A 24,226-nucleotide genomic window follows, 5' to 3' on the forward strand; every position below is an offset into this window, starting at 1 on the left:
ACTTTTGCTTTGAAACAGCGTCTCTCTTCACCAATAGGAAATGAGCTTGATTTTAAAATAAGAGCTCCTAATCTTTTTGAGTGCATGTGAGATCTTGCCTCTTTTTTTTTTTTCTTATCATTATTATTATTATTCATTATATTCCACTTTTATGATTGTGCATGTTTACTACAAAGTATTCATACCGCCTTTATTCCACCTTTTCTCACCATACAAAGTCCCCTTTTGAAATTCTTCAATTACCACGACATGCAAGTCAAGCCGATATTAAAAAAAAATATTATGCTTTAGCTAAAACTCTTCATCCTGATAGTGGAGCTACCAGTGATATTACAGCTTTTCAAGAAGTATCAGATGCTTATGAATTCCTAAAACAACCTGATAGACGTCATTTATATTTGAAAACAGGTTATGGATGGGATCCTATTATACGTTCAACTACTACTACTACTACTACTACTACTACTACTACTACTTATTCTTCACCACCACCACCGCAGTATGAAGATAATGTTACTTATAGAGGTGGTGAATGGTCATCTCATCAGAATACTCGATATGCTTCTAATACTACCATCTTTGTTATTTTATCTGGACTTATGATTACTTTTGCTATCACCAACTTTATCTATACTCCTTTTGCCAATCGATGGATAAAAGCCTTGGACAATCATCATGCGAAAACAAGTCGGGATTTGGAACGTGCTCGTACTGATGCTAGACGTTATGGTAATCAACATGGTCGTCAACGTGTCATTCAAGCTTCTACTTTATCTCAAATGGAAACCAACCATAACAGTAGTAATAGTAATAGTAATAATAATAATGGTAGTAGTTATCATCACTAGTGTATTTACATTCCCCCCTTCTCAATAAAAAAAAACCATCACGTTTTTATTCTACATTCCAATCAAACATAAAGACTTTATCTAATTCTATTCATTTTCTTTATTTGGTTATTAAAAAAAAAAGAGAGAGAGAGAGAGAAAAGAAAGCTCAAAAAAGCATTCCTCTAACTATACTAGATAAATAAATAAATAAATATGTATGTATGTATGTATATAGGTATAAAAGAATATATAAAGGATCAACTACAAGCTAAACTAAACAAAGAGGGATCATCCAGATTGCCTATATATATATATATATATATATATATATATATATATATATTAAGGGAGATTACAAAATGACACAACCAGAAGAATGAGACTGACCAGCAGCAAATTGTCGGCGTCCAGTATCATCATCACCTCGTAATCGACCAATGGAGGAATGTAACCTTCTTGTATCCAAGTACTGATCGGTATTGTCCATAGAATCGTTGTTGTATCGTTGTTCATCTCGCCAAGAATAAAAGCTTTTGATGTTCAAGAGAGATGGAGCCTTGACCAATGCAGTTCTCACTCCTAATTCTGATACATTGCCACAATCCAATACTTCAATGGTCAATACCCGTCGTTGATAATTATCCACTTTATCGTCATCCTTGTCGCTATACTTGCTGTCGAGTAAAGAGGATGTTTGTACCTTAGTGAGAATGGATGTTGGTGTTGGCGGTGATGAGTAAGAAGATGCTAGATGATTTGATGAAGAAGAAGAACTTGGTGAGGAAGACAAGGATGAGAAATATGCATAGGTGATATCTAACGAAGAGGATGACTGTTCTTCAGGGGAGTGTATGATATAATGTTGTTGTTGTTGTTGTTCCAGTTTTGCTTTCTTTTGTTGTTGTTCATGTAGTTCCAAAAGATGAGTGGCTATGGTATTCAAACAATGATCTGTAATCGCACATCCGTCCAGTTCCAAATGATTCAGTTGTCGACAAACACCATGGATGACCAAAAAAAGAATAGCTTCATCATCGATATTAGCACAATTGGATAAACAAAGATGTTGAAGAAGAGGTTGATGCCTTGCCAATGCCTTGACAGTATCATCAGTAATATGAAGAATATCTTCCAAGTCAAGATGGATCAATGTTTGCAGTCTGGGAGACAAAAAGAGAAAACCAGCATCGGTCATAGAAGTACAACCAGCCAATTCCAAATGAGTTAAACTACCAGGCAAGACAAAGTGACGTAAGGATCGATCGGTAAGTCTCGAACAGTTGGATACATTGAGATGAGACAAAAAAGGAGCGGAAGAAGGAAGAAAAAAATAAGAAAGGGCAGTATCCGTCAAACTAATACAAGAGGCCAAAGAGAGTTGTCGGAGTCTAGGAAGATGATAAGCTAGAATTCGCATTGTATCTTCATCCATCATAGCACAACCATTAAGTTTGAGTACTTGTAAAGAATGACATTTGCCACCATTGTCCACTAACTGTTGTATACCTTGACCAGTAATATTTCTACACCATGATAAATTAAGTTTCTCCAAAAGAGGAAGTGATTGACCTATGATTTGAAGAGTTGAATTCTTGACTGTTTCTAAACCAGAGAGATCCAATAAAGTAAGTCGAGTCACTCTTTGTAAAAAAAAAGATATACTAGGTGTTGATAATCCACGACAATCTTTTAAATATAATGCTTGAATATTGCTACAATAATCAGCCAATACACGTAACATATGTCCCGTCAGCTGAATGCATCCTCTATAGATAAACAAAAAAAAAAAAAATCTATCAATAAACGTGTACTACCTTTTTTTTTTTTTTTGTTTGAATCTTACCTAAAGTTTGCAATCTTTAAAAAATTACCGGCTGCTATTCCGAGTTTCAACAATTGATCGGCTGGTATAGTTTTGTAAAAAGGAGTGATATCAATCGTTTGCCATAAACTACCTTCGTGAACTAAAGTATACCATTTTTGACATACCTAATAAAAAAAAAAATATTAGTTTGGTAGAATTCTTTTTTTTTTTTTTTTTTTTTGAGAAAGAACTTACCCCAGTCACTTTTAAAAGAGATTGTACATCCAAATAACTAAGAATTTTGATTTGTAGTTCGTCAGGTATTCGTTGAAAAGGTGATGTTGAACAATTAATATCATCCATAGAGACTAAGCTTGACTTATTTTGCATGATAGGGTATAATAATCATCAGTCTATATATAATTATTAATAATAATAATAATAAATGAATGTATATAATAAAAAATAATAAAAAAAAATAAAAGGAGAAAGAAAGGAAGATAAAAAAGAAAAAGAAAAAAAAAAGGAATATCAAAAATATATAAAAAAAAAAATTTATTTTTTGCATGACCAAGTCATCCCTTTTGTTTGACAAACACATGATAAAAATGACTATGCTAATGTTTCATTTTCTACTAATTTACCCACTAATAAATACTTTGTTGCAAAATGTTGTTCCCATTCGCGTAAGGCTTCCCATTCTTCAGCAGTAAGGTCTTCTAACTTATCTATAGGTCCATTGGGATCACATACCATATCACTATCAAAAGAGTGTTTAGCCAATCCACGAGAAGCATCATGTCCTGCAAAATTAGCATAAGGTCCCTCTATATATTTAAAAAAAAAAAAATTGAGTCACCTCTTCTATTTATATATATATATTCTTACCTGGTCCATAAAAACTACGTCCTCTTGTAACATCATAAACACTTCCATTCACACCCATCAAAATACGTCCATCAAGTTCTTTGGAATTACCATCAAAAGGTAATAAGTCAAGAGGTGTATAATTTCGGAAAACTAATACTTCAGGGTGCTTAGCTTCAACCGTAGCAGGTTTAGTTGAAGTTGCATATGACTTGACTACGTAAGCTAAAACAGCTAATAATGCCCAGTTCAAAGGGTTTTCTAATTATTAAATAGACTTTAATTAGTTTTTATATATATATATATACACATTTGAATGGAATACCTTTGAGTTGTGAGAAGAGTGTTGTCACCGTTGTATTCATCGTTCTATAAAAGAGAAAAATGATAAATATATAATATATTTTTAAATATATTATTACTTACTTGTTGTTCATATTTTTCTTTGGTATATAAAAAAAAAAACAATAAATATAATATATAGAAAAGAAATCAAAAGAAGAAGAAAAAAAAAAAAAAAAAGGAAAAAGAATGAAAAAAGAGTTGGGGGAAGGGGAGAAAGAACAATTGTCCATATGATTTTGAATTCAGTCCACTTTTGATTGGCTCGGCTCTTTCTTACCTCCATATATCCGTTTAATATGTTTATTTTCGTTTCTTTTTTTTTTTTTTTGTCCTTCTATTTATATTTAAAACTCATGTTAAAAACATTCTTTTATATTCGAATCAATTCTATTGGTAAACCTCCTTCTTCTATTGTTAACATTTTTTCAAGGTGTTTGACTACAAATAAGCAAACCGAACATATACCCGCAACCAGCAAAAACCCTATATTTCCTCGACGTGGTACTCGTAGTCCCGAACAAATCTCTTCTCGACGACTCTGGACAGAAGAAGATACAAAATTACTTCAACAACTTTTAGATATACATGGACCCAAATACACCGAGATTGCTAAACATTTTCCCCATCGTAGTACTTCGACCATCTTTAATCGCTGCAAGTTACTCTTTGACGAAACGTACAAGACTGGACCCTGGACCAAAGAAGAATTGGATGCACTACGAAAACTATCCGAGGAAGCAAAGACAAACAATGGTGATATTGATTGGCGGTTTATCCAACTGAAGCTACCTTATTATCGATCTCTTTCACATATCAAACATACATGGTATTTTAGTATCAATCCAGATTTGAATCATGGACGATGGACAACTGAGGAAACCGACCGACTCATGAAACTGATTGCCACTTATGGTATTAGTGACTGGGACAAGATAGCTGAACGCTTGGGCACTCGCTCTTCTCGACAATGCTTGGAAAAATACAGACATCAAATTGGGCCGGTGACCAAAGGAAGATTTACCCCTCAAGAGGATATGGCTATCATGAAGGCAGTGGAAAAATTGGGGGATGGTGATTTTATCGCCATCAAAGCAGAAATCAATAGCACTCGCACACCTCGTAATCTGTCACAACGGTATCGATATGCCTTGGATCCCGCCTATGATCGATCACCTTGGTCTGAAGAAGAAGAACGTCAGGTTTATGAACTCGCCAACAAGTTCAATAGTATGATGAAGGTCAAGGAAGTCATGAACAGCAAGCGTCACGTCAAGGATATGTGGAACAAGTATAAAAAACTCGATAGAATATATCAAAGGGAACAACGACAAAAGCAACGCGAACAGGGAAATACCAAGTAGATAGTTATAGATAGTATACAAAGTTTTTATTATCATGATGATTTGTCAATAAAAGGAAAAATTAGTGAAAATATATTTAAATGATAAAAAAAAAAAAAAAAAAGGATGAAGATGTATATGAATGAATATAAAATGTTTTGAATGAATAATAAAATTACAAAAGAAAAGGAATAACAGCCTTTCGATCAGAAGGATAATTCTTAAAACGATTCTTGTACCACTGATGAGACTTGTACGCCCTAGGAATCAAATTTGACATTGTACCCAAAGCAAACCATAACGAAGGAGCACTACGACACACCAGAGCAAACCCTATCCATTCCACACATTCTGAAAAGTAATTAGGACAACTGACATACTTGAATAATCCACCATTTGGAATTGAATAACCATCACTCTTCTTCCGTAAGTCAAATAAAATAGAATCATGATAGATATTGGAGATAAAGCCAGTACACCAAACACAACCTCCCACCAATGTAGCTAGATCAAAACGAAAATCATCATGTGTTGCCACCCAGTAGCCATTGATATAGGCATTGACAAGATTGAAACCGATAGCAACGATCCAGGTCAAGAAACCTATAGGAGCCATAGAAGGTACGCGGTAGGTATAGATAAAAGTACGATTCGTGTAATGAATAAACCAGAGAGCTGACATACACCATTGACCACTTGTTAATGGTACTCGACACACATACAACATGGTTGCAAACATAATGGGGGACACTATTTCCATGCTGAACCATCCAAACTTGGACCAAGTCTTGTTAAAACCAAATCCTAATATGACATTCTTGCTGGTGAATCGTCCTTTTAAAAAAAAAAAAAAAAAGAAAAGAAAGGATTAATATAACATGAAGGCATTAGTGAACTTTCTTTTTTTTTTTTTTTACCATAAGGTGCATTGATCAAAAGTAATGTAGGTGGAAGTATAATTGTAAAGTGAGAAAAGATTTGTAAAGCTTTATCAAAAGTTGCTTGACTTCTTATCGTGTCCAATAATGAATGCATCTTTCCAAACAGGGAAGAAAGAAAAAACCAAGAAAAAAAAAAGCCTAGTAAATTTTTATACATTGCATCAGCTGACATTGAATTCATGCACTATGGATCTCTCTTTTTTTTTATGTATATTTCCAAAGATTGGGTCATTTCCCATATGGAAGATATTTAAAATGAAAAAAAAATATCGATTCTGGAAATTATGAAAGAACAATAGTTTTATCTTGTAGGACAATGTATCACCTTGAGATTTTTTTCCCTTTTAGTGAGATGTCTTTTGTCGACCAATCATTTGTTACATCTGATATGTATATAATGTCATATTACTTTTATATATATATATATATATATATAAAGGATGTTTTATTAATAGAACCAAAAGGATCAGAATTGCATGATTTTTTTTTATATTCTTTATACCTTGTATTCCCAAAATTTGGATGGCCTTGTCACCAACGATGTATTTAAAGTCCGTACAAACAACAAAAAAGAAAAAAAAAAGCATTGAATAAACCTCCCCTGCCTTCTTACTCTTTTTTTTTTTTCTCCCATTGTGACAAAGTCAAATTCAATATGGGCAAATCAGTAGAACAAACAATGAATAATCCATTCACGGACAAGTCAGTAGAAATACATACATTAAGTAGAAATGAAGAAGAAGCTTGTTTTAAAGATCTCAAGGCAAAAGCTTTACAGCATTGTCAAGACTCTGTCAAAGGTACAAAATTAAAAGTAAAAAACAGATTACAAAAATAAACTGACTTTCTTTTTTTTTTTTTTTTCCCTTCATTGACAGATTTCGTGGAATGTAGCAAGGAACATAATGTCACTGTCATGTGGACTTGTCGATCAAAGTTAAAGACCATGAACAGTTGTTTAAATGAACGGTAAAAAAAAAAAGAAGTAATGAATTCTACTCTTAGTTATTGACAAATATACTATTTTCTTGTCATCTTTAGAACTTCAAGGGAAGAATTGGACAAACTAAAATTGATCAAGATGGCAGAAAAACGAGCAAGACAACAACAACAACAAGCCGCTTCTTCTTCCTAAATAATGGATTTGTTAGACTCTTATTTTTATTTGATCCTTTTTTTTCTCCTTCACACCTAATCAACCGTTATGTGTTGTCATTTTTATATATCATTGTTCTTATTTTAGATCTTCTTTTTTATTCTTATTATTTCATTGATACATTCATCCAAGCCAATAAACAAGACGCATTCTATACACACTTCTTTTGGATCTCCAAATAAACTTGAAAAAAGTACTTTCTCTAGTCATACATCAGATATTCCGCATATACACTTTTTTTTCATAACTTGAGAACTCGATTTATTTTAGTTCGAATGCATATATGATGATTCAATATATAAATCAATTCCAGTAAAGATAAGGGTAATGTGTTCCTAAATCAAGTATTCACTGTATTTAAAAAAGAAATAGCTAAACAGAAAAAAAAAAAAAAAAGAGAGGTATAAATGTCTAATAGATTTCAGCCATCATAAGTAAAATAAGACTTGTCCAGCCAGTAAATGGATGACTTCTCAAACCTTCACCAGTGTCATCCGAATATTGTTCCCAAACATAACCGGTTTTTTGATAATCCTATATAATCATCCAATAGTCAGTATCTTCATATTTGCCTTTCTTTTTTCTATATACTTACATTGAATACAGTAGAAATCAAATTGTTTCGTAAATTTGTATAAATTATCTTGCTGCGTTCTTGATATGGTCCCGGTGTATTCATATAGTTCTATAAAATAAAGAGAATCATAGGGAACAAAAATTCAGTAAAAGAGTATTATAATTTTTTTTGGAACTTACATTATGCAAACTTTGTAGTGTAAGATAATTGAGATTCATCCAGATAGGACCACGCCAATAGACTTCGCCAGTTTTGTAAAAGGGATCAGAAGCTGATAGAGATCTTAAACCATAAGGAGACCATAATTGTTCTTCATCTTCAATCATGTCCAAAATGGCACCAAGTTTAGGTGAATCAGAAGGCAATAGACCAAGAACCATTGGGAAAAGTGTGATATATCCTTTATGACAAACAAGAGATGTACGACCTAAAAAAAAAAAAAAAAAAAAAAAAAGAGTCATTGCTAAGATCCATCATTTATCACTCTATTTATACCTTGTCCATCTGCAGTTTGATCACAGTAAGCCTGATCAATATCACTCCAATGAAGAGCATCCAAATTGGCCAAAAGATTCTTTTCCACAGTTTCATATTCTTGAATATCATGCTGAAGTTCACCATCAATATCAATGGAAATAGCAATGTCTTTTAGTAGTTGAGTAGCAAATGTCATCCAAGAGAAGAGATCGACATGTAGTTCACCAATATTGGGAGGTTCGCCACGAGGATAATCATCTAATCCAGAAGTCAAAGTATGATCACGAGTACGTCCACGCCACCTGTAAGCTTCTTCTTCATTAGGTGCAGAACGACTAAACGACTGTAGATGACCACGTTGTGTTTGTCGGAACCATTGCCAGTTACGTCTGAGACTTGGATAGACAGTACTAAGCCAATCTTGTGCTAGTGCTTGATGCTCCAGGTGAACCAAAGGTAAATGATCATCATCAAAAGCAGATGAAGACATGGTACTTCTTCCTGAAGATATGAATGCTTGTCGATGTTGCTTCAATCGATCCACATAACGTTTGATAGCTAGATACAAGGTGGGAGGATTGGCATAATGAGGGAATTGTGTTTGAAATTCAGCAGGTACCTTGCTTCGAGCTTCATCACCTAGAATCTGTTCACGAGCAATCCAACCATTTTCATCAATAGAAGACACCCATGATTTGATAATCTCAAGACTATGCATTTAAAAAAAAAAAAAAAGTTAAGTCATAGTCACATTTTCTCTAATCCAAGTTTCTATATACCTGAGATCATTGTCCCAATTTCCTACTAATAACTGATGGAATCCTTCATCCCTGAGAGTATAAACAAAAAAAAAAAAAAAAGGCATATTAGAATGTGAAAGAGTTTGAAAATTATGTCCTTACCAATAAAATCCACGAGGAAAAAAGGGACGACTTGGAGTAGCAGAGAATAATGATTGTGGAGCAGTGAGTTGAGATTGAACAGCTTCACCAGCAAAAGTTTCTTCATCTTGCATAGGAGAGTGAGATCGGTCGACCACAGCAGATCCATAAAAGTAACCAATACCACCAAGGAGATTACTGAGTAAAAATTGCCCAAAAGCCACCTGTTCCTCGTTGAAACCTTTTTCTTGTAAATGAAACTTTTGTTCAAATCGATCATCAAATTCGCGTTCTTTTTCAATCAATTCATGGTCAAGAGAGTTACCTAAGACAAAGAACAAAAGAAAAATCAAGAATGAGGTTTTATTATCTATTGACAAGAAATACTTACTAGTGAGTTTATTATGGGAATCTTGAGAACGGAAGATGACATCAAACTATGATAAGAATAAATTAATGATTTAATAAATGATTTAATAAAAAAAAAAGATTACCTGAAATTCACCACGAAATACTTTTTGAAAAGCATAAAAATTGGCCACTTCACCTTCATCTTCTATCAATTGATTTCCTAGAGTGAAATAAGCATGAGGTCTGGAGAAGATATCTTGTTCAGCACCTTGTTGGACTCTTGAGCGACCGGCAGTCAAAAGTTGTTCAGCAATAATATCTTTAAAGAGATGATGATAGTTAATAATAGACAGGATATTGATTCGTATTGTCTTTTTTTTTTTTTGCTTTACCTTTTGCCCTCCATACATTTCCTTCAGGAACAGTAAGCCCGATCCATTGAGTCTTGGACAAGTCTTGATCAATACCATCTTGAGGAGATTGGTTTGATGTTCCATCTACGATTTCGATTTCAAAGTCACCCAAATCAGGCGTATCCCCTTCTAGTTTGACAGGTGATGCAAGTCCCTAGGGTATGATGATCAATCCTATTGTTTCTTATTTTATTTATATATTCCTTACCTTGGATGAAACTTTGCTAACGATATCCATACTACCAGCTCCTTCGAGACCAAAGTAGAAGAAAGCACTTGTTGTAGAGGGAACTATGAAAGTAAATATCAATATCAATTGTTTCTTTTTCTGCTTCTTTCGTTTTCTTTGACGAGAAATGTATAGTTACCATGAGGATGAATAGGTTGACCACGAATGCGAACAGCCCAGTCACCGCCTATACAATATTAGAGTGAAAGAGAAGGTAGAAAAAAAAAAAAGAAGTTGTCAATAACAAGTCTCTACAAACCATATATATATATATATATTACCGTATCGACCACCAGGCACCTTGATGAATTCAGTAGTGATTTCAATATTACTTGGACCATCATTCAATTTTTGTTGTGCAAAAGATCTTCCATTGTGCTTGTGATATCCATAACCTGTGAGACCATCGCCTTGGTCACAAGCATGTCGGAGTCCTTCCAAATAAAAAGAAAAAGTGAATATAATGATATATAAAAAAAAAAAAAAAAAATAAGAAAAACCTACGTTGAAAACCTTGAAAGTGGCTACCGTCAAACCACATAAGTCCAGTCATAAGAGATTCAGGTAGACGAGGTCGCGTACCAAAGTAAAGATTGGGTCGGTAAGTTCCCCAAAGTAACGAAGCATTGCTAGCCTCTTGTACCATTTCCTTGAACATGGAGTCTTGATCAGAGAGTTGAAATGCTTGTATGGAATAGATCCCTAATAGACATAGTAACCATAATGTCAAGTAGGTCATCATCTTTTTGTTAATGAAAAAGAAAAACGAAGAAAAAAGAACGCGGCGTTTCAAAGTCGATGCTTTTTTTTTTTTAGACAAATATCAAAAATGGCAATATCATCAATATGATAGAAAAGATATGAGTGGAAATGATTGTTGTTGTTTTTATTTGCATTATAAACATCAATTGTATACAATATGAAAAAAAAAGAAAAAAGAAAAATAAATAACAAAAGACTATGTAAAGAAGATTCTAACGTATATAAAAAAAAATGAGGGATATGATCTATTTTTGAGCTAATTGTTGTTTTTCCAAAGCAGCTTCATAAGCACGTTGTCTTTCGTTTAATACAAACTTGATACGAGCCATGGATTGTTGACACTATAATAACAATAATAATGAGATATGATTTTACATTATGTTTTTAACCAATCTATTTCCTTTTTTTTTTTTTTTTTTTTTTTTACCTTCTTCACACGGCCAGCATTAGTCCATACTAAACGGTGTACTTTTAATCGTTTTGCTTCTTCACGTTGTGTTGCTAATAAGTTACGTTCCTTCAACAAAACATACCAAAGTTTGTGAAGATCTTCGAATGACTTTAAACGAAGTTCACTTGCTTTCCAGGCACGACCTATAGCAAAAATATATTTAAAAAAAAAATAAATTATTTCTTATTTCTTATTTTTTTTTCTTGCATTCTAATTTTATTTTATTTTTTCTTTCTATTTCATGGTTATACCTGTCCAGTTTCGTTTTGGTAATGCTTCACCGTTTTCGAAGAATTGGTATAATCCACCAGTAGGTGCTGTTGTAGACTTGTTAGTAGTTTCTGATAAAACTGATCGAGAAGTTGTGAAAGATCGTGTTGAGATCCAATTTGTAATAGGACGTAAATTGATTTTATCAAGTAAAGGCATGATATAATGTATTATAAAGAAAAAGAAAAGGAAAAAAAAAAGTAAGAAAAAACATCATGACAGCCCCCCCTCTTTTTGTTCATTTCAGTCACAGCCGCAGTTTAAAATAGAGACAAAAAAGGAAATCGTATATATAATAAAAAAAAAAGGGTTCAATTTATTGTTCAAGATGTAAAGAAAAGGAAAAAAAAAAAGTAGAAAAATATGATGACTACAATAAACCAACATCTCTCAAATTATTTTGAATAATGATATCATTTACAGCTGCCATGACAAATTTGATCTGTAAAGTATCAGTAGCACAAGTGAAATGAGTATAGATTTGCTTTGAATCAGATTGGTTCAATGATACAAATCGATTCAAAATGTAATCACTAGCATCATCATAAGTTTCAGGACCTATCAAGTAAATAAATAAAGATAATCATAAGAAAATGATGAATTAAAAAGAAAGAAAGAAAAAAAAATCTTTGTTGAAGGGTTTTACCAGTAAAATCAGGGAAGCTTTCAGATAATGGTTGTTTAGGTAATTTTTCTTTAAAGATATCGATCTTGTTGAGGAATAAAATGATGGATGTTTTAACAAACCATCGAGAATTACAAATAGAATCAAATAATGTCAGGGCTTCTTGCATTCTATTCTACAATATATAAAATGTATGATGATTAACTATTCTATATATATATATATATAATCCATCCTTTTTTTTTTTTTTTTTTTTTTTTTTTTTTTTTTTTTTTTTTTTTTTTTACCACCGTCTCATCTTCAATCAAGACTTGATCATATTCGGAAATGGCAACCAAAAAGATAATGGCAGTTACATTTTCAAAACAATGAATCCATTTTTTACGTTCAGATCGTTGTCCACCCACATCAAACATACGATAAGTCAAATCATCAATAACAAAAGTGGTTTCAGTAATGCCTGTTGTTTTAACGCGTGATCGTAATACATCTTGATCCGTAGGTATATAGTTATTATCTCCAATTCTATCAATCGAATCAAAATAACTAACAAAAAAAATCTCCTTTTTTAGTACAAACAAAGAAAAAAAAAAAAAAACTCCTCATTTTTCATTCTATTCTCCTCCTTTTTTTTTGAAAGAAAAGAAAGAACTTACTATTTCGCGGAATCGTTCAATTGATATTCACGACTTTTTTCAAAGACACTTAATAGATGAGGATCTTTCCAAAGTGTACGAACAGCTTGAGTAACTTCAGGAGGTAAAAATTCACGTTCAATTTGAGTAGGCAAGTCCAGAATAATAGCCACTTGATTTTGCATCATGGGACTCGTGTCAGCCAAACTCACACCCATGTTATCCATCGCTTCAAGAATCACTCGCATGGATTGAATCGTATTTGAAAAAATGATTTCCTTGAAGGCTTCTCGTTCATCACTAGAATATCCGCCATCATGGATTAGCTTCATTTGTTTTAAAATGGTTGATTTACCACTTTCACCAGCACCTTGTATTATAACAGAATTGGTTAGTATATATCATGATGAGTGGTGATGATGATGAATAATGATCATAAAATGATGATGGAAAATGAGAAATATATATATATATATATATATTTATATATAAAAAGATGATAGTAGGATGATGCATAATAGATAAATTACCTAGCAGTAACATTTTGACTTCATTCCGCATATTGATTTTGTCACGCTTGAGTTGATTTTCGATTTCTTCATTTCGTGCTTTACCATCATGAACTTCATTGGATTGACAACAGCCCATTGTATTATTAGTTCTCTAGTTATGGGGGGTTGAAAAAAAGAACAAAGAAATGAAAAAAAAAATATCATAGAAAAAAAAAACAAAGAATAGAAATTTTTTTCCCAAAAAAAGGAGTGTATAAGAAAAGGGGAAAGGAAAAATAATCTTTTATTATAGTGAGCATATATGAATGGGGAGATCGCTCAATTAAGGAGACTCATTATTTCACTTTTTTTTTTTTTTTTTTTTTAGTGTTGTCATTGTTGAACCTGGAAAACATAACGATGATGATGAATGAAAAGAAATATGCTTATTTATATCACTAATAGATCTCAATACCAATGAAAAGATGATCCTTTTCTTTTTTTTTATGCGTAAAATCAGAGAATAATAATGAATGAGAAAAAAAATTTTTTTTTTGTTCCATGAAGAACAGGGAGTAATGGTAGTACTAAACATCACACTAAAAAAACAATGACAAAATAAAATAAACTTTTCCTAAATGATGAAGGAGAAGAAGGGGGGGAAGGGAAGGAGGGAAACAATTTCTTTTCATATTGAATTCATGCAACATCCAAATGAAGCGGGGATCAATTAGGTCATTGAGTCGCGTTATGATTCATCACCAGTGTCACGTTTATTTTTTTTATTATAAACCCTTACAGATCATCCATAGACTTGAGCATACATCAAACCTAAATTAGTCATCTAATATATTTCATCATCACATCATCATGTTGTCACCGTACATCTTTATTGACTAAAAAAAAAAAAACATTTTTTTTTCCACTTTGAACAAACTAATACTAACTAAACTAAATTAATCCATTAATGATGGTTGATTGTTGTTACTATTGTTGGCTTGGTATGGTTGTGGTTCCAGGGGTGACCAATATTGCTGGGGTGGCTGAGGTTGGTTCCAGTTAGTTTCATTGGGTGGTGGCTGCTGCTGTGGCACTTGATTCATATAGTTTCCTTGAGACGATGCCAATGACCCTGTTGTTTGTATATAGGTTGGATGATATGTCCCGGATATTGGCTGTTGATAACGCATTGTTGCCATTGAAGTTCCTGAGTTAGATACTTGAGATTGTTGCTGCTGTTGCTGACCATATACACCAGGATATCCATATTGGGTTGCTGTTGTATAAGCTGGAGATGATGGTAATGAAGGAGATGTCAAAGGTAACATTGCTCCTTGTACTTCTTGTGGTTTGGGAGGTAACATGGGTTTCTGTGTCGGTTGCTGCTGATGATATGAAGAAGTATATTGACCAATCACTGGATGTTGACCTAATGAAGAATGTTGCGGTCCAGGTGGTAAGGATGGCATCACGTTTACTGCTGGTTGTTGAAACATTGTTGATGATGATGATATGGATGGAGCTTGTGACGAAGAAAGTGATGAAACTGGTGAGAGTGAAGGGTATTGATCGTATGACAACTGGCGTTGATGAGAGCTAGGTAGAGGCGTCATATTCCCAGGACTTGTTTGATGAAAAGATTGCTGAGCTGATGGAGATGTATTATTAGAATACGTCAATACCTGTTGTTGTTGATGTTGTTGTTGAGCTAAAGGCAGAATGTTACTGGTATGAGCAATAGATGAATATGTCGGTATAGGTTGCTGTTGTTGTTGTGGTGGTGCTAGAGGTGATCCACTGACGGTATAACTTGCTGTTGAATAAGCTGGTATGTGATAATGTTGTTGTTGTTGTTGTTGTTGTTGTTGTTGTTGTTGTTGTTGTTGTTGTTGTTGTTGTTGTTGTTGTTGTTGTTGTTGTTGTTGTTGTTGTTGTTGTTGTTGGGGTAGAGGTGTATCATGATTGATATAGGTTGTTGGTGGATAGGAAGGTATTGGTTGTTGTTGTTGTTGACTTGTTGAAGGCGGATTATAGTTGTAGTGACTAGCTCCTGTTGATGATGATAATCTTGATGTATCAATAGGTGGTACTGGTTGGGACTGAGTAGACAATTCTTTCATTTTCCGTTCCAATTGTTCCCGTATATAGTCATCAGAATCTTCCTCTGTCGCTTCCGTTGCTGATGTTGTGGCTTTCAATCCAGTATCTTGTTGTTGTGAGCTGTATTGTCCAAGTCTATCCTTCAAGAGTAATTGCTCAGTAGTGCTACGTTGGCGTTCGATGGTATCGGCAAGTGCTTCACGTTCTTCTGTGCGTTCACGAATAAATACTTGTACGCTTTTTAAAAGTGAATCCACCACCTCGGAGATATTGGTATAAAAATCGATGCCGTTCCTATACAAAGGATGATAAAATATATATATCAGGATAAATATGTTTTCTGTCATCCAGTCCATCTGTTTTGAATATACCTGAGTCCATCTTTAACTTCACTGTACCCAACATAGGCTGCATTCAATTGTTTGATGACAGAAATATATTGTCTTTCAGCATTGTCCCACTGAGATTGAAGTTTCTGTGCTTCTTCCATGCCCATCAATGCTTTGAAAGCCGTTCCTAATTCCTGTATAGCTTGTTCCTGTTGATGAATGGAGGCTGAAATACGTTGTTGATGTGATTGGTATTTTTCGAGTTGAGTTGTAAAGATATGTTGTTCCGCATTACTATTTTTCTTGTTAAGTATAAGAAGTTGTACGATATCATCTTTCAGAGTCTATTAAATAAATAAATAAATTTAAATGGATGAATTCAAAAAAAAAAAAAAAAAAGATTCTAGCAAACAAATTACCTTTTCTTTCATATCTTCAAGGGTACTTTCACGATCTTTTTGTAACTTGTAAAGCTTGTCTAAAACGGCTTCCACACGAGCAACTTTTTGTTCCATACTCTTGTTCCCTAATCCAACATCAATTTGCAAGTCCATCATCGAAGTAGTAGTAGTAGTTGTTGTTGTTGTATCATCCAAAAAACGAGTTAATGTATCACTGAACAACGCATCCAAAGAGGTACCTGACGGACCTTGTTTCAAAATGGTAATGTCCTTGGCAATAGCATCCCACTTTTGTATCACCTGGGAATCTGATAGTTCAGCGTTGAGTAATGTTTCACGATGATTGCGAATGTCTTGTCGATAATCTTTTGATAAAGTACCGGAAGGTACCTGGGTCCAATCGTCACCATATTTAACCTATAAAAAAAAAAAAATGGGTAACTATCATTTATTTCTTCCATCATATTGTTTTTTTTTTTTTTTTGATTTACCCGCATATTTTCACAGGCTCCCATTTCTGCATCAAGCTCAAGTGATAATTGATCCAATTTTGATTTGCTGTTGCTTGCCAAATGTTGTAAACAATCCAAAAGATATTGTACGGCATCATCTTTGCTTGATTCTGCTGATTGAATATCGGTAGCCCATTTTTTCACTTCCGCGGATGGTGTACCAAATCTATCCCAAAGTGCGCTATCATTATTGTCATTGGTGCTATGATATGGTCTTTTGAATTTGTCCAAAGCACTGGGAAGTTTCATATAATCCATCGAGGTTGTCAATTCCGCTTTTGCAAAATCACATCGTTCCATTTCACGTCGAACCAGAGAGGCCTTTTCTTCAGAGTATAAGGATGCACTTTCATGTACAGATAAAGGAATCAAACGATTAAAAATATCAGGACCAATAACACGGCTGGCATCCACACTGCCATACAAATCACTAATAGGAACCGCCTTGACGGCTTTGAGTCGATCAATTGGTACTAAAACAGATTCTTGAGGTACTTGATCATGATATATCATATCGTTGTCACGTTCAGCAGTTGTTAATTTTTCAGAACAGAGAGCAGCCATGGTTGTACAGAGATCATTCAAAGAGGAGCCACCATCATGAGGAAAGGGTGTTGAGCCTACTGAGGATGATGATGAATGGTTAGCGAAACTTTGAGGACCATTTCCATTGCTAACACTACCACCAACTGAAGACAAACCTATAAAAGCAGCTGCTGAATTATTCCAAAGTGCGTGTTGTTGTTGTTGTTGTGGTTGTTGTGGTAATTGTAATGCCAGTTTCTGTCCTTCTTTTGCCAACTTTTCAGCCCATTTTAAACGAGAGACTTGTTCACCATACTGATTTTCTGTCAGACAAGCATTAGCACGATAGAGTTGAGCTGAGGATTGATAATACTTTTGTTTACATTGACACAAGAGAAGCCATGATTTGTCAATGCTCACACCACGAGCAATAGCATCGTTGATTTGATCAATAAGGTTTCCATAGACCCATACTGTATGACTAGCGAGTTTAGCTACCAAACTATCCTTCTTCTTTTCCCGGAGACTGTTTTCCAAAAAACATTCTTGAGCTTGAACCAGCATGATATCCATTAAAAGCTTAATTGTGTCCTTATGTAAATCTTGAGACGGTGCATGTAAAAAGTTGTCGTTAATATATTGGTAAAGACCTGCAGATGCTTGAAAAAAGTTGAAGGCTCGTTTGCGTCCATCAGCTTCTGCCCTATTCTGAGACGCGGCAATGGCAGATAATGTTGCTGCAATATTGAAGATGACACTTGCTTTTTCAAAGGCGAGCGAATATTGAGATGTACTACGACCACTAAAAGCATCATACCTAATAATATAATATATATATATATATATATATATATATATATCTATAAGTAAAGAATATATCTTATTGTTAGTTAGTATTACCAAGTAAATAAGACTTTGACATGTTTTTCATCTACAGGGAATCTCAGGTCCAGTAGTTCCAATTGTCCAAAGTATCTATATAACAAATCACGTCCAGTAAGATCTTTTCCAGCACCACGAATATCTTGACGTAAACGATGAATAGTATAGGTTTCTTCATTATAGTTTTCTGGATTTTGTTGATATACTTGAGAAATATATCGTTTCAAAGGTCGAGTCCAGTCAATATCATCTGTCTTTTTAAACGGTGAATGTAGAAAAGGAATCTGAACTTGAGTCATATGTGACAAATTAATTCCACAGTTAGACAAAAAAAAATAAACTAGTGATATAGAGTGATAATAATAAGTTGGATATAAAAGATTATTTTATTTAAAGATGGCGGTAAGAGATAGAGAGATACAAAAAAAAAAAAAAAAAAAAGAAGCTATGCGAAAAAAAAAAAAAAAGAAATCAGTTGCAGTTGATGCCGCGAAAAAAAGTAAGAGTCGGCTCTTGAATGTATAGCTTTTCCGTAACAGTAGCAAGAAAAAAAACAATGACGAAGGAAGAAAAAGCTGATTGGTGCTTCATACTGCCATCGTCATATAATCTTTGAAATGCGGGGGTTAAAAGGCAGTAAGGAGACAAAAAAAAAAAGAATACTTGAGATGATTGGGTCTCATAAACTCCCTCGGTTGTCAGCCCATGTCTAGGCTGAAATGACATCATTATCCATTTTTAAATCACTGTTTATTATATCATCCTGTCCCTTTGTTTTTGATTTTGATTTGAGTAATCGGTTATATAAAAAGGCAGAAAGGTTCAGAACCCCTCTCTCTCTTCTCCCATTCTTTTACTTTTTTTTTTTTTTTCTATTATATACATTTCTTTTTTATTTATTTTTTTTATTTTTTTCAAAGCTCCTTATTAGGAAAACGATTTTATTCATCACAATACAACAATTGATATGCTTTATATTAGTAAATCACCTTCATATAGTAGTCGCAACAATAATATCCGAGGTATACATAAAGTACAAATGATCAACAAGAATTTATCTAGAAGAGATCATCTACTTAAAATGGCACAGTATGAATATGCCCGACAACTCTCTCAATACACTCAAGCTCAGCTTCATCGGGTGCCATCATGTAACACCAATACTTCTCCTCCCACTAACATTGCTAAATCAGGAAAACGACAAGGTGAACTCTCCAATTAAATCAAAGCCTCTTTCTCTCTTTTTTGGTCATCCAACCCATCATTTTCATTATTTTTTTTTGTCATTTTTTTTTTCTTTTTTGTAAATAGTATAATAGACAGATGATGATGTAGTCATACTTTTTTCCTTTAAAAGAAATTCTATTTTGGCTCTTGATCAAGCTTAATATTTATTTTCTCTTTCTCTCTTTTTGTACAAACAACACAATAAAAAAAAAATAGCATGTTTATAATCTTTTTTTATTTTTTTTTGATTTTACTTTTTTTTTTGCAATGCAAATGATTTACTCTCCGCATGAAAACAAAAAGGTCTAGATTTTCGTTCGTTTACAATAGTTTTCGGTTAATGTGGAGATGAACCATATTAAAAAGAACAAGAGAGACTGAGTATGAATTCAAAACGGTTCAATTCCACAAAGAGTAGGTTACCTCTGGTTACCTCTTTCTCTCTTTTTTTATTTTTTTTTTTTATTTTTTTCTTCTCTCTTTGCTTACTCTTTTTTTTTTTTCTGTTTTTTTTTTTTATTTTATTTCTTCCTTTACCATAAGTTTCTCCAAAAAAGAAAAAGAAAAAAAAATACATTACTATCTTCGACATACGATTTAAAAAGAAAACAACAGTTTCAATATGGAAATGATAACAACAGCAACAGAGGATATTACTATTAGTAGTAATAGTAGTAATAATAGTACTAATAGTAGTAGTAGTAGTAGTCATGACAATAACACTCAACCCAATGGATTAACAACAACTCAAAAGACTCTAGTGAAAGCGTGGTGGAAAAAAGTGACAGCAACGAATAAACTAGAAAATAAACCAGTTACAACTCAAGGTATAATATATATATATATATATATATATATATTCTCACAATTAATCTTTGTTTATATAGATAAAACTGTATTTGGATTACCATTATCACAATCAATTCAATATGCTTATTCAACCATTTCATATCATGATGATATTACTAATACACCATGTATGGCAGTGATACCTACTATTGTTGCAAAATGTGGATCTTATTTGAAGGAACAAGGTAAAAAAGACACAACTAATTTAGTTACGATGGATGATTTATTCATTTTATTCTTTTATTTATATAAAGGATTGACAGTGGAAGGTATATTTCGATTATCTGGTAGTTCCAAACGAATAGGTCAACTTCAATCTCTTTTTGATACACCTGAGCATCAATATGGAGTTTACTTGGGTTGGGATGGCTTCAATGTTCATGATGCAGCCAATGTCATGCGGCGTTTTTTGAATCATTTACCTGAACCAGTTATTCCTTTATTATATCATCAACAATTCAAGACAACTATGGGTAAGAACAAAAAAGAAAAAAAAAAAGAAAAATAAAAATAAGTGTGGCGGTTGACTAAACCATTTATGGATTTTTTTGAATTTAAAACTCTAGAAACCGATTTTACTTCGATAGATGCAAAAATTCAAGCCTTTCAAAACCTTATTGATCAGATGCCATTAGTACATCAGTTCTTATTACTATACTTATTGGATTTACTCAGCCTATTTGCACTAACAAGCCATCTTACTCGTATGGATATTCCTTGCTTAGCATCTGTTTTTGCTCCAGTAAGTATCATCATTCATCATCCTGCTAACCTCAATTGGTATTTAATCTCATCTTTTTTTTTATAGGGTATTTTATCACATCCTGATGATGCATTGAATCCTTCTGGTTACAAAGAATCACAATTAGTTTTAGAATATCTTATTGAAAATCAAAACAGATTTCGAATGCCAAGTTCAAGAATTCCATTTGTAAAATCAGGTACGTAATCATTTATGAATTGTGATTTCATTCCATTTACTGACTTTTTTTTTTTTTTTTTTTTTTTTTTAGAATGTCCTCTTCGGTCTTTACCACATTCACCTATCATGCAACATTCAATATCTTCACCAGCCGATATGATTGTATCTTCATCATCTTCAAATAGTAACAACAACAACAATAGTAATATACATCCTCTCTATTCCTCTACATCATCATCTATGACTAGTACTCTTCTGGATACAAAATCAATGACTTCATTACCTCTCAGTTCCTCACCATCGTTTTACAATAATCATCATCATCCACTTGCAACAAAATCAATGGTTCAAGTCAATCAACAACCAACATCATTATATCCTGAACCATCAATATCATCCACAAGTACTAGTAGTAGTAGTAGCATTCGTAGAAACAAGACATTACCCAGCAAAAGTACATCATCATCCTTCTTACAATCTTTACAACAAAGCAACAAGCCATCATGGTTGGATAGATCAACAACAAATTCAAATATTAAACGTGAACGACAACTATCGATGCCAATGACCAATCAAAAACCCGCTGTACGTCGATGGAAATCCATAAGAACCGTGCCTACCATGGAACGAGGTGACCTCAATACTCCAATCTCGACTCAATGAAGAAGGATGAAAGAAAACTTTGGTTCATATTTTTGTATATTTTATTTTATTTACTTTTTATTATAGTTATACCTCTTTTTTTAGTTTGTCGCAATAAAGAATCCACCCCCTTTTTTTTTCTCTTTCAACAGCTGTGTTACATGCCTACCCGATTTTTTGATTCGTTGCACCGCCTTTTTTTTTTTTTATTCTTCTTCTTTCTTTCTTTCTTTTTTTATTTTTCTTTGTTCAACGTGTTATTGACTATTTGATTCAACACATACGTTTCCATCACTGAACCCAAAGCAACAACAAAAAAAAAACATAAAGATAGAAAAGGAAACTTCTATTATTAAGGTAAAAATATATGAAACACGGGTCATGTCGAATAACTTCTTTTTTGGGGTATAGTTTAGTTGTATAGATCTAGAAACCATGGGGAATCATTCAAGTTTACTTTCCAAACATAATGCAAAGGTGGAAACAAGTAAAACTATTGACAAGAAAATTCATCGAGATCATAAGCGTATGAAAAAAGAAATCAAGATCTTGCTCTTAGGTAATATATATATATATGTATATCAATTTCTGTATCTCACATATTCATGTCTTTTTAACTTTCTTTGTTTGGATTGGGAATGTGTATAGGTGCTGGCGAATCAGGTAAATATACGCAATTTATTGAAGTTCTTTCTTAAAATAAAATAAAAGAAAGATACTCATCAATGTTATTCTCGTAGGAAAATCCACAGTTCTCAAACAAATGCGATTAATCCATGCTGCAGGATTTCGTGAACAAGAAAGATTACAATATCGATCCATTATCTATGAAAACATCTATTCATCTATGCAAATGATGATCTTGGCTTTGAAAACGTCTTCCAATGTATTGGATGATCCTACCTTAGAGGTAAAAAAAAAAAGATCCTCATTGATTCTTTCTTTGGACATGCATATTTTTTTAGTTAGTAGCACGAATTAAGATTTATTAACTATACTTTTTTTTTCTTGATATGGTAGGTCTACTTGCCTTTATTTGAAAATAATCTTGATCTTCATCATCATCCTTTTCCTTTGGAATATTTAGAACCTTTACAAGCTCTCTGGTTAGATGGTGGTTTACAACGAGCTTATCATCAAAGTACTACTATGGCCTTTCAAGATAATTTACCTTAGCAAGTATAGATATTCATAGAATATATATTTACTTTTATGAACTAAATGTTTTTTTTTATTATATTTATTTATTTAGCTTTTTTCAAAAATTACAAGTGCTTTGGGATCGAGATTACGTTCCCTCAGATCAAGATATTATTCGATCAAGAGTAAAAACAACCGGCATCACAGGTATCAAGTTTTCTATTGGTCCTTTTATGTATCATCTTATTGATGTTGGTGGTCAACGTAGTGAACGTAAGAAATGGCTACATTACTTTGAAAATGTTACTGCTGTTCTGTTTGTAGTAGCTATTAGTGGATATGATCAAGTATTGATTGAAGATCAAGATTCCGTAAGTATTATGATTATCATTTGAGAAAATTGTTGTTAACTTTTTTTTTTTTTTTTTTTACCTTACAGAATCAGGTACCATCAATTTAGTGATGCGAATAGGATTTCTTTTTTTTTAGTTTTTGCTCGATATTATTGATGCGAGAAACTCACTTATTTTTTTTTTATATATACACGAATAGATGCATGAAGCCTTGATGTTGTTCAATACCATTTGCAACTCTTCTTGGTTTACTACAACAAGTATGATTATTTTATTGAACAAGATTGACGTATTCAAAAGAAAGATCCTGATATCTCCAGTGTCTCACTACTTTGTGGATTATACTGGTAGGATAATTGAAAGACGAAACTTAATGACGTTATTGATTATATATATATATATATTGTAGGGTCGGATGACAATCTAGAACAAACAAAGGCCTATTTCAAGAAACGCTTCGAACGATTAAATCAAAACTCCAAAAAACGAATTTATACTCATTTTACCGATGCCACCGATGCCTTTTTACTTCAACAAGTTATGATGGCTGTATCTGATATTATCCTTAGTGAACATGTCAATGATTTTATTTTGTAGTTTTTGTTTTTTTAGTGATTATTCCCCTCAGCTTCTTTTATCTCCCTTGATATCTTTCCTTTATTCCCTTACACGTAGTAACTCTTTTAACATTATTAATCCATTCATCTTTTTTATGCCACTCCATCTACTTTATTTATTGTTTTCTTTTTCGAGTGCTGGTACTCTTCACACCCCTAATACATTATGATTACATTTTATTCTACGTTAATAAACATTCTAAGTCTAAAATCTATTAGTTGAATCTCATTTTTCATCATCACCTTTGCCTACCATTTATCCATCATCATTTATCATCAACA

At 33.0% G+C, this 24,226-nt stretch overlaps 12 protein-coding genes across 12 annotated transcripts; 6 read left to right on the forward strand and 6 right to left on the reverse strand.

Annotated features, from left to right (window-relative positions):
• Positions 1–102: 102 nt before the first annotated feature.
• BX664DRAFT_320259 (uncharacterized protein) lies at positions 103–903 on the forward strand. Its single transcript, XM_051543093.1, has one exon. The coding sequence runs from the start codon at positions 162–164 to the stop codon at positions 846–848; it is 687 nt and encodes a 228-aa protein (XP_051404624.1). The 5' UTR covers positions 103–161; the 3' UTR covers positions 849–903.
• A 279-nt stretch (positions 904–1,182) lies between these two features.
• On the reverse strand, positions 1,183–4,003 carry BX664DRAFT_377174 (uncharacterized protein; the record flags this gene model as incomplete). Its single annotated transcript, XM_051548755.1, has 8 exons — positions 3,928–4,003; positions 3,827–3,870; positions 3,613–3,726; positions 3,279–3,437; positions 2,890–3,002; positions 2,674–2,819; positions 1,720–2,596; positions 1,183–1,530 (listed from the first exon to the last, which is right to left on the reverse strand). The coding sequence occupies exons 1-8, from the start codon at positions 3,936–3,938 to the stop codon at positions 1,183–1,185; spliced, it is 1,812 nt and encodes a 603-aa protein (XP_051404625.1). The 5' UTR covers positions 3,939–4,003.
• A 185-nt stretch (positions 4,004–4,188) lies between these two features.
• Positions 4,189–5,282, forward strand: BX664DRAFT_320263 (uncharacterized protein). The gene has a single exon (XM_051543094.1). The coding sequence runs from the start codon at positions 4,200–4,202 to the stop codon at positions 5,205–5,207; it is 1,008 nt and encodes a 335-aa protein (XP_051404626.1). The 5' UTR covers positions 4,189–4,199; the 3' UTR covers positions 5,208–5,282.
• Positions 5,283–5,361: 79 nt separating this feature from the next.
• On the reverse strand, positions 5,362–6,221 carry BX664DRAFT_363210 (3-oxo-5-alpha-steroid 4-dehydrogenase-domain-containing protein; the record flags this gene model as incomplete). The annotated part of the gene is made up of 2 exons (XM_051548366.1): positions 5,362–6,020; positions 6,104–6,221. The coding sequence occupies 2 exons, from the start codon at positions 6,219–6,221 to the stop codon at positions 5,362–5,364; spliced, it is 777 nt and encodes a 258-aa protein (XP_051404627.1).
• A 471-nt stretch (positions 6,222–6,692) lies between these two features.
• BX664DRAFT_320267 (uncharacterized protein) lies at positions 6,693–7,443 on the forward strand. The gene is made up of 3 exons (XM_051543095.1): positions 6,693–6,927; positions 7,006–7,096; positions 7,169–7,443. Exons 1-3 carry the CDS (start codon positions 6,783–6,785, stop codon positions 7,260–7,262), a joined length of 330 nt encoding a protein of 109 aa, XP_051404628.1. The 5' UTR covers positions 6,693–6,782; the 3' UTR covers positions 7,263–7,443.
• A 251-nt stretch (positions 7,444–7,694) lies between these two features.
• On the reverse strand, positions 7,695–10,752 carry BX664DRAFT_255408 (glycoside hydrolase; the record flags this gene model as incomplete). Its single annotated transcript, XM_051540410.1, has 13 exons — positions 7,695–7,817; positions 7,879–7,968; positions 8,040–8,287; positions 8,356–9,047; positions 9,117–9,167; positions 9,240–9,543; positions 9,610–9,655; positions 9,713–9,888; positions 9,962–10,136; positions 10,191–10,273; positions 10,351–10,398; positions 10,493–10,645; positions 10,716–10,752. 13 exons carry the CDS (start codon positions 10,750–10,752, stop codon positions 7,695–7,697), a joined length of 2,226 nt encoding a protein of 741 aa, XP_051404629.1.
• Positions 10,753–11,072: 320 nt separating this feature from the next.
• BX664DRAFT_320270 (mitochondrial 39-S ribosomal protein L47 (MRP-L47)-domain-containing protein) lies at positions 11,073–11,893 on the reverse strand. Its single transcript, XM_051543096.1, has 3 exons — positions 11,676–11,893; positions 11,401–11,567; positions 11,073–11,314 (listed from the first exon to the last, which is right to left on the reverse strand). Exons 1-3 carry the CDS (start codon positions 11,851–11,853, stop codon positions 11,219–11,221), a joined length of 441 nt encoding a protein of 146 aa, XP_051404630.1. The 5' UTR covers positions 11,854–11,893; the 3' UTR covers positions 11,073–11,218.
• Positions 11,894–12,064: 171 nt separating this feature from the next.
• On the reverse strand, positions 12,065–13,614 carry BX664DRAFT_367934 (guanine nucleotide binding protein, alpha subunit; the record flags this gene model as incomplete). Its single annotated transcript, XM_051548580.1, has 5 exons — positions 13,485–13,614; positions 12,976–13,324; positions 12,607–12,865; positions 12,341–12,494; positions 12,065–12,252 (listed from the first exon to the last, which is right to left on the reverse strand). The coding sequence occupies exons 1-5, from the start codon at positions 13,600–13,602 to the stop codon at positions 12,065–12,067; spliced, it is 1,068 nt and encodes a 355-aa protein (XP_051404631.1). The 5' UTR covers positions 13,603–13,614.
• Positions 13,615–14,296: 682 nt separating this feature from the next.
• Positions 14,297–18,626, reverse strand: BX664DRAFT_381674 (BRO1-like domain-containing protein). Its single transcript, XM_051548983.1, has 5 exons — positions 18,213–18,626; positions 16,767–18,129; positions 16,294–16,692; positions 15,917–16,218; positions 14,297–15,839 (listed from the first exon to the last, which is right to left on the reverse strand). The coding sequence occupies exons 1-5, from the start codon at positions 18,491–18,493 to the stop codon at positions 14,402–14,404; spliced, it is 3,783 nt and encodes a 1,260-aa protein (XP_051404632.1). The 5' UTR covers positions 18,494–18,626; the 3' UTR covers positions 14,297–14,401.
• Positions 18,627–19,055: 429 nt separating this feature from the next.
• BX664DRAFT_354537 (uncharacterized protein) lies at positions 19,056–19,416 on the forward strand (the record flags this gene model as incomplete). The annotated part of the gene is made up of 2 exons (XM_051547748.1): positions 19,056–19,216; positions 19,322–19,416. Coding segments are annotated over 2 exons (254 nt in total), but the record flags the coding sequence as incomplete, so codon positions are not given.
• A 633-nt stretch (positions 19,417–20,049) lies between these two features.
• BX664DRAFT_255973 (Rho GTPase activation protein) lies at positions 20,050–21,219 on the forward strand (the record flags this gene model as incomplete). Its single annotated transcript, XM_051540442.1, has 5 exons — positions 20,050–20,248; positions 20,309–20,455; positions 20,525–20,743; positions 20,837–21,012; positions 21,079–21,219. The coding sequence occupies 5 exons, from the start codon at positions 20,050–20,052 to the stop codon at positions 21,217–21,219; spliced, it is 882 nt and encodes a 293-aa protein (XP_051404634.1).
• An 865-nt stretch (positions 21,220–22,084) lies between these two features.
• Positions 22,085–24,103, forward strand: BX664DRAFT_381676 (guanine nucleotide binding protein, alpha). The gene is made up of 9 exons (XM_051548984.1): positions 22,085–22,191; positions 22,246–22,393; positions 22,483–22,497; positions 22,575–22,744; positions 22,855–23,009; positions 23,087–23,345; positions 23,414–23,419; positions 23,527–23,674; positions 23,737–24,103. The coding sequence occupies exons 2-9, from the start codon at positions 22,270–22,272 to the stop codon at positions 23,922–23,924; spliced, it is 1,065 nt and encodes a 354-aa protein (XP_051404635.1). The 5' UTR covers positions 22,085–22,191; positions 22,246–22,269; the 3' UTR covers positions 23,925–24,103.
• Positions 24,104–24,226: the final 123 nt, after the last annotated feature.

The sequence above is a fragment of the Halteromyces radiatus genome (assembly GCF_025201355.1).
Source record: "Halteromyces radiatus strain CBS 162.75 chromosome Unknown BX664scaffold_1, whole genome shotgun sequence".
Classification (NCBI taxonomy): domain Eukaryota; kingdom Fungi; phylum Mucoromycota; class Mucoromycetes; order Mucorales; family Cunninghamellaceae; genus Halteromyces; species Halteromyces radiatus.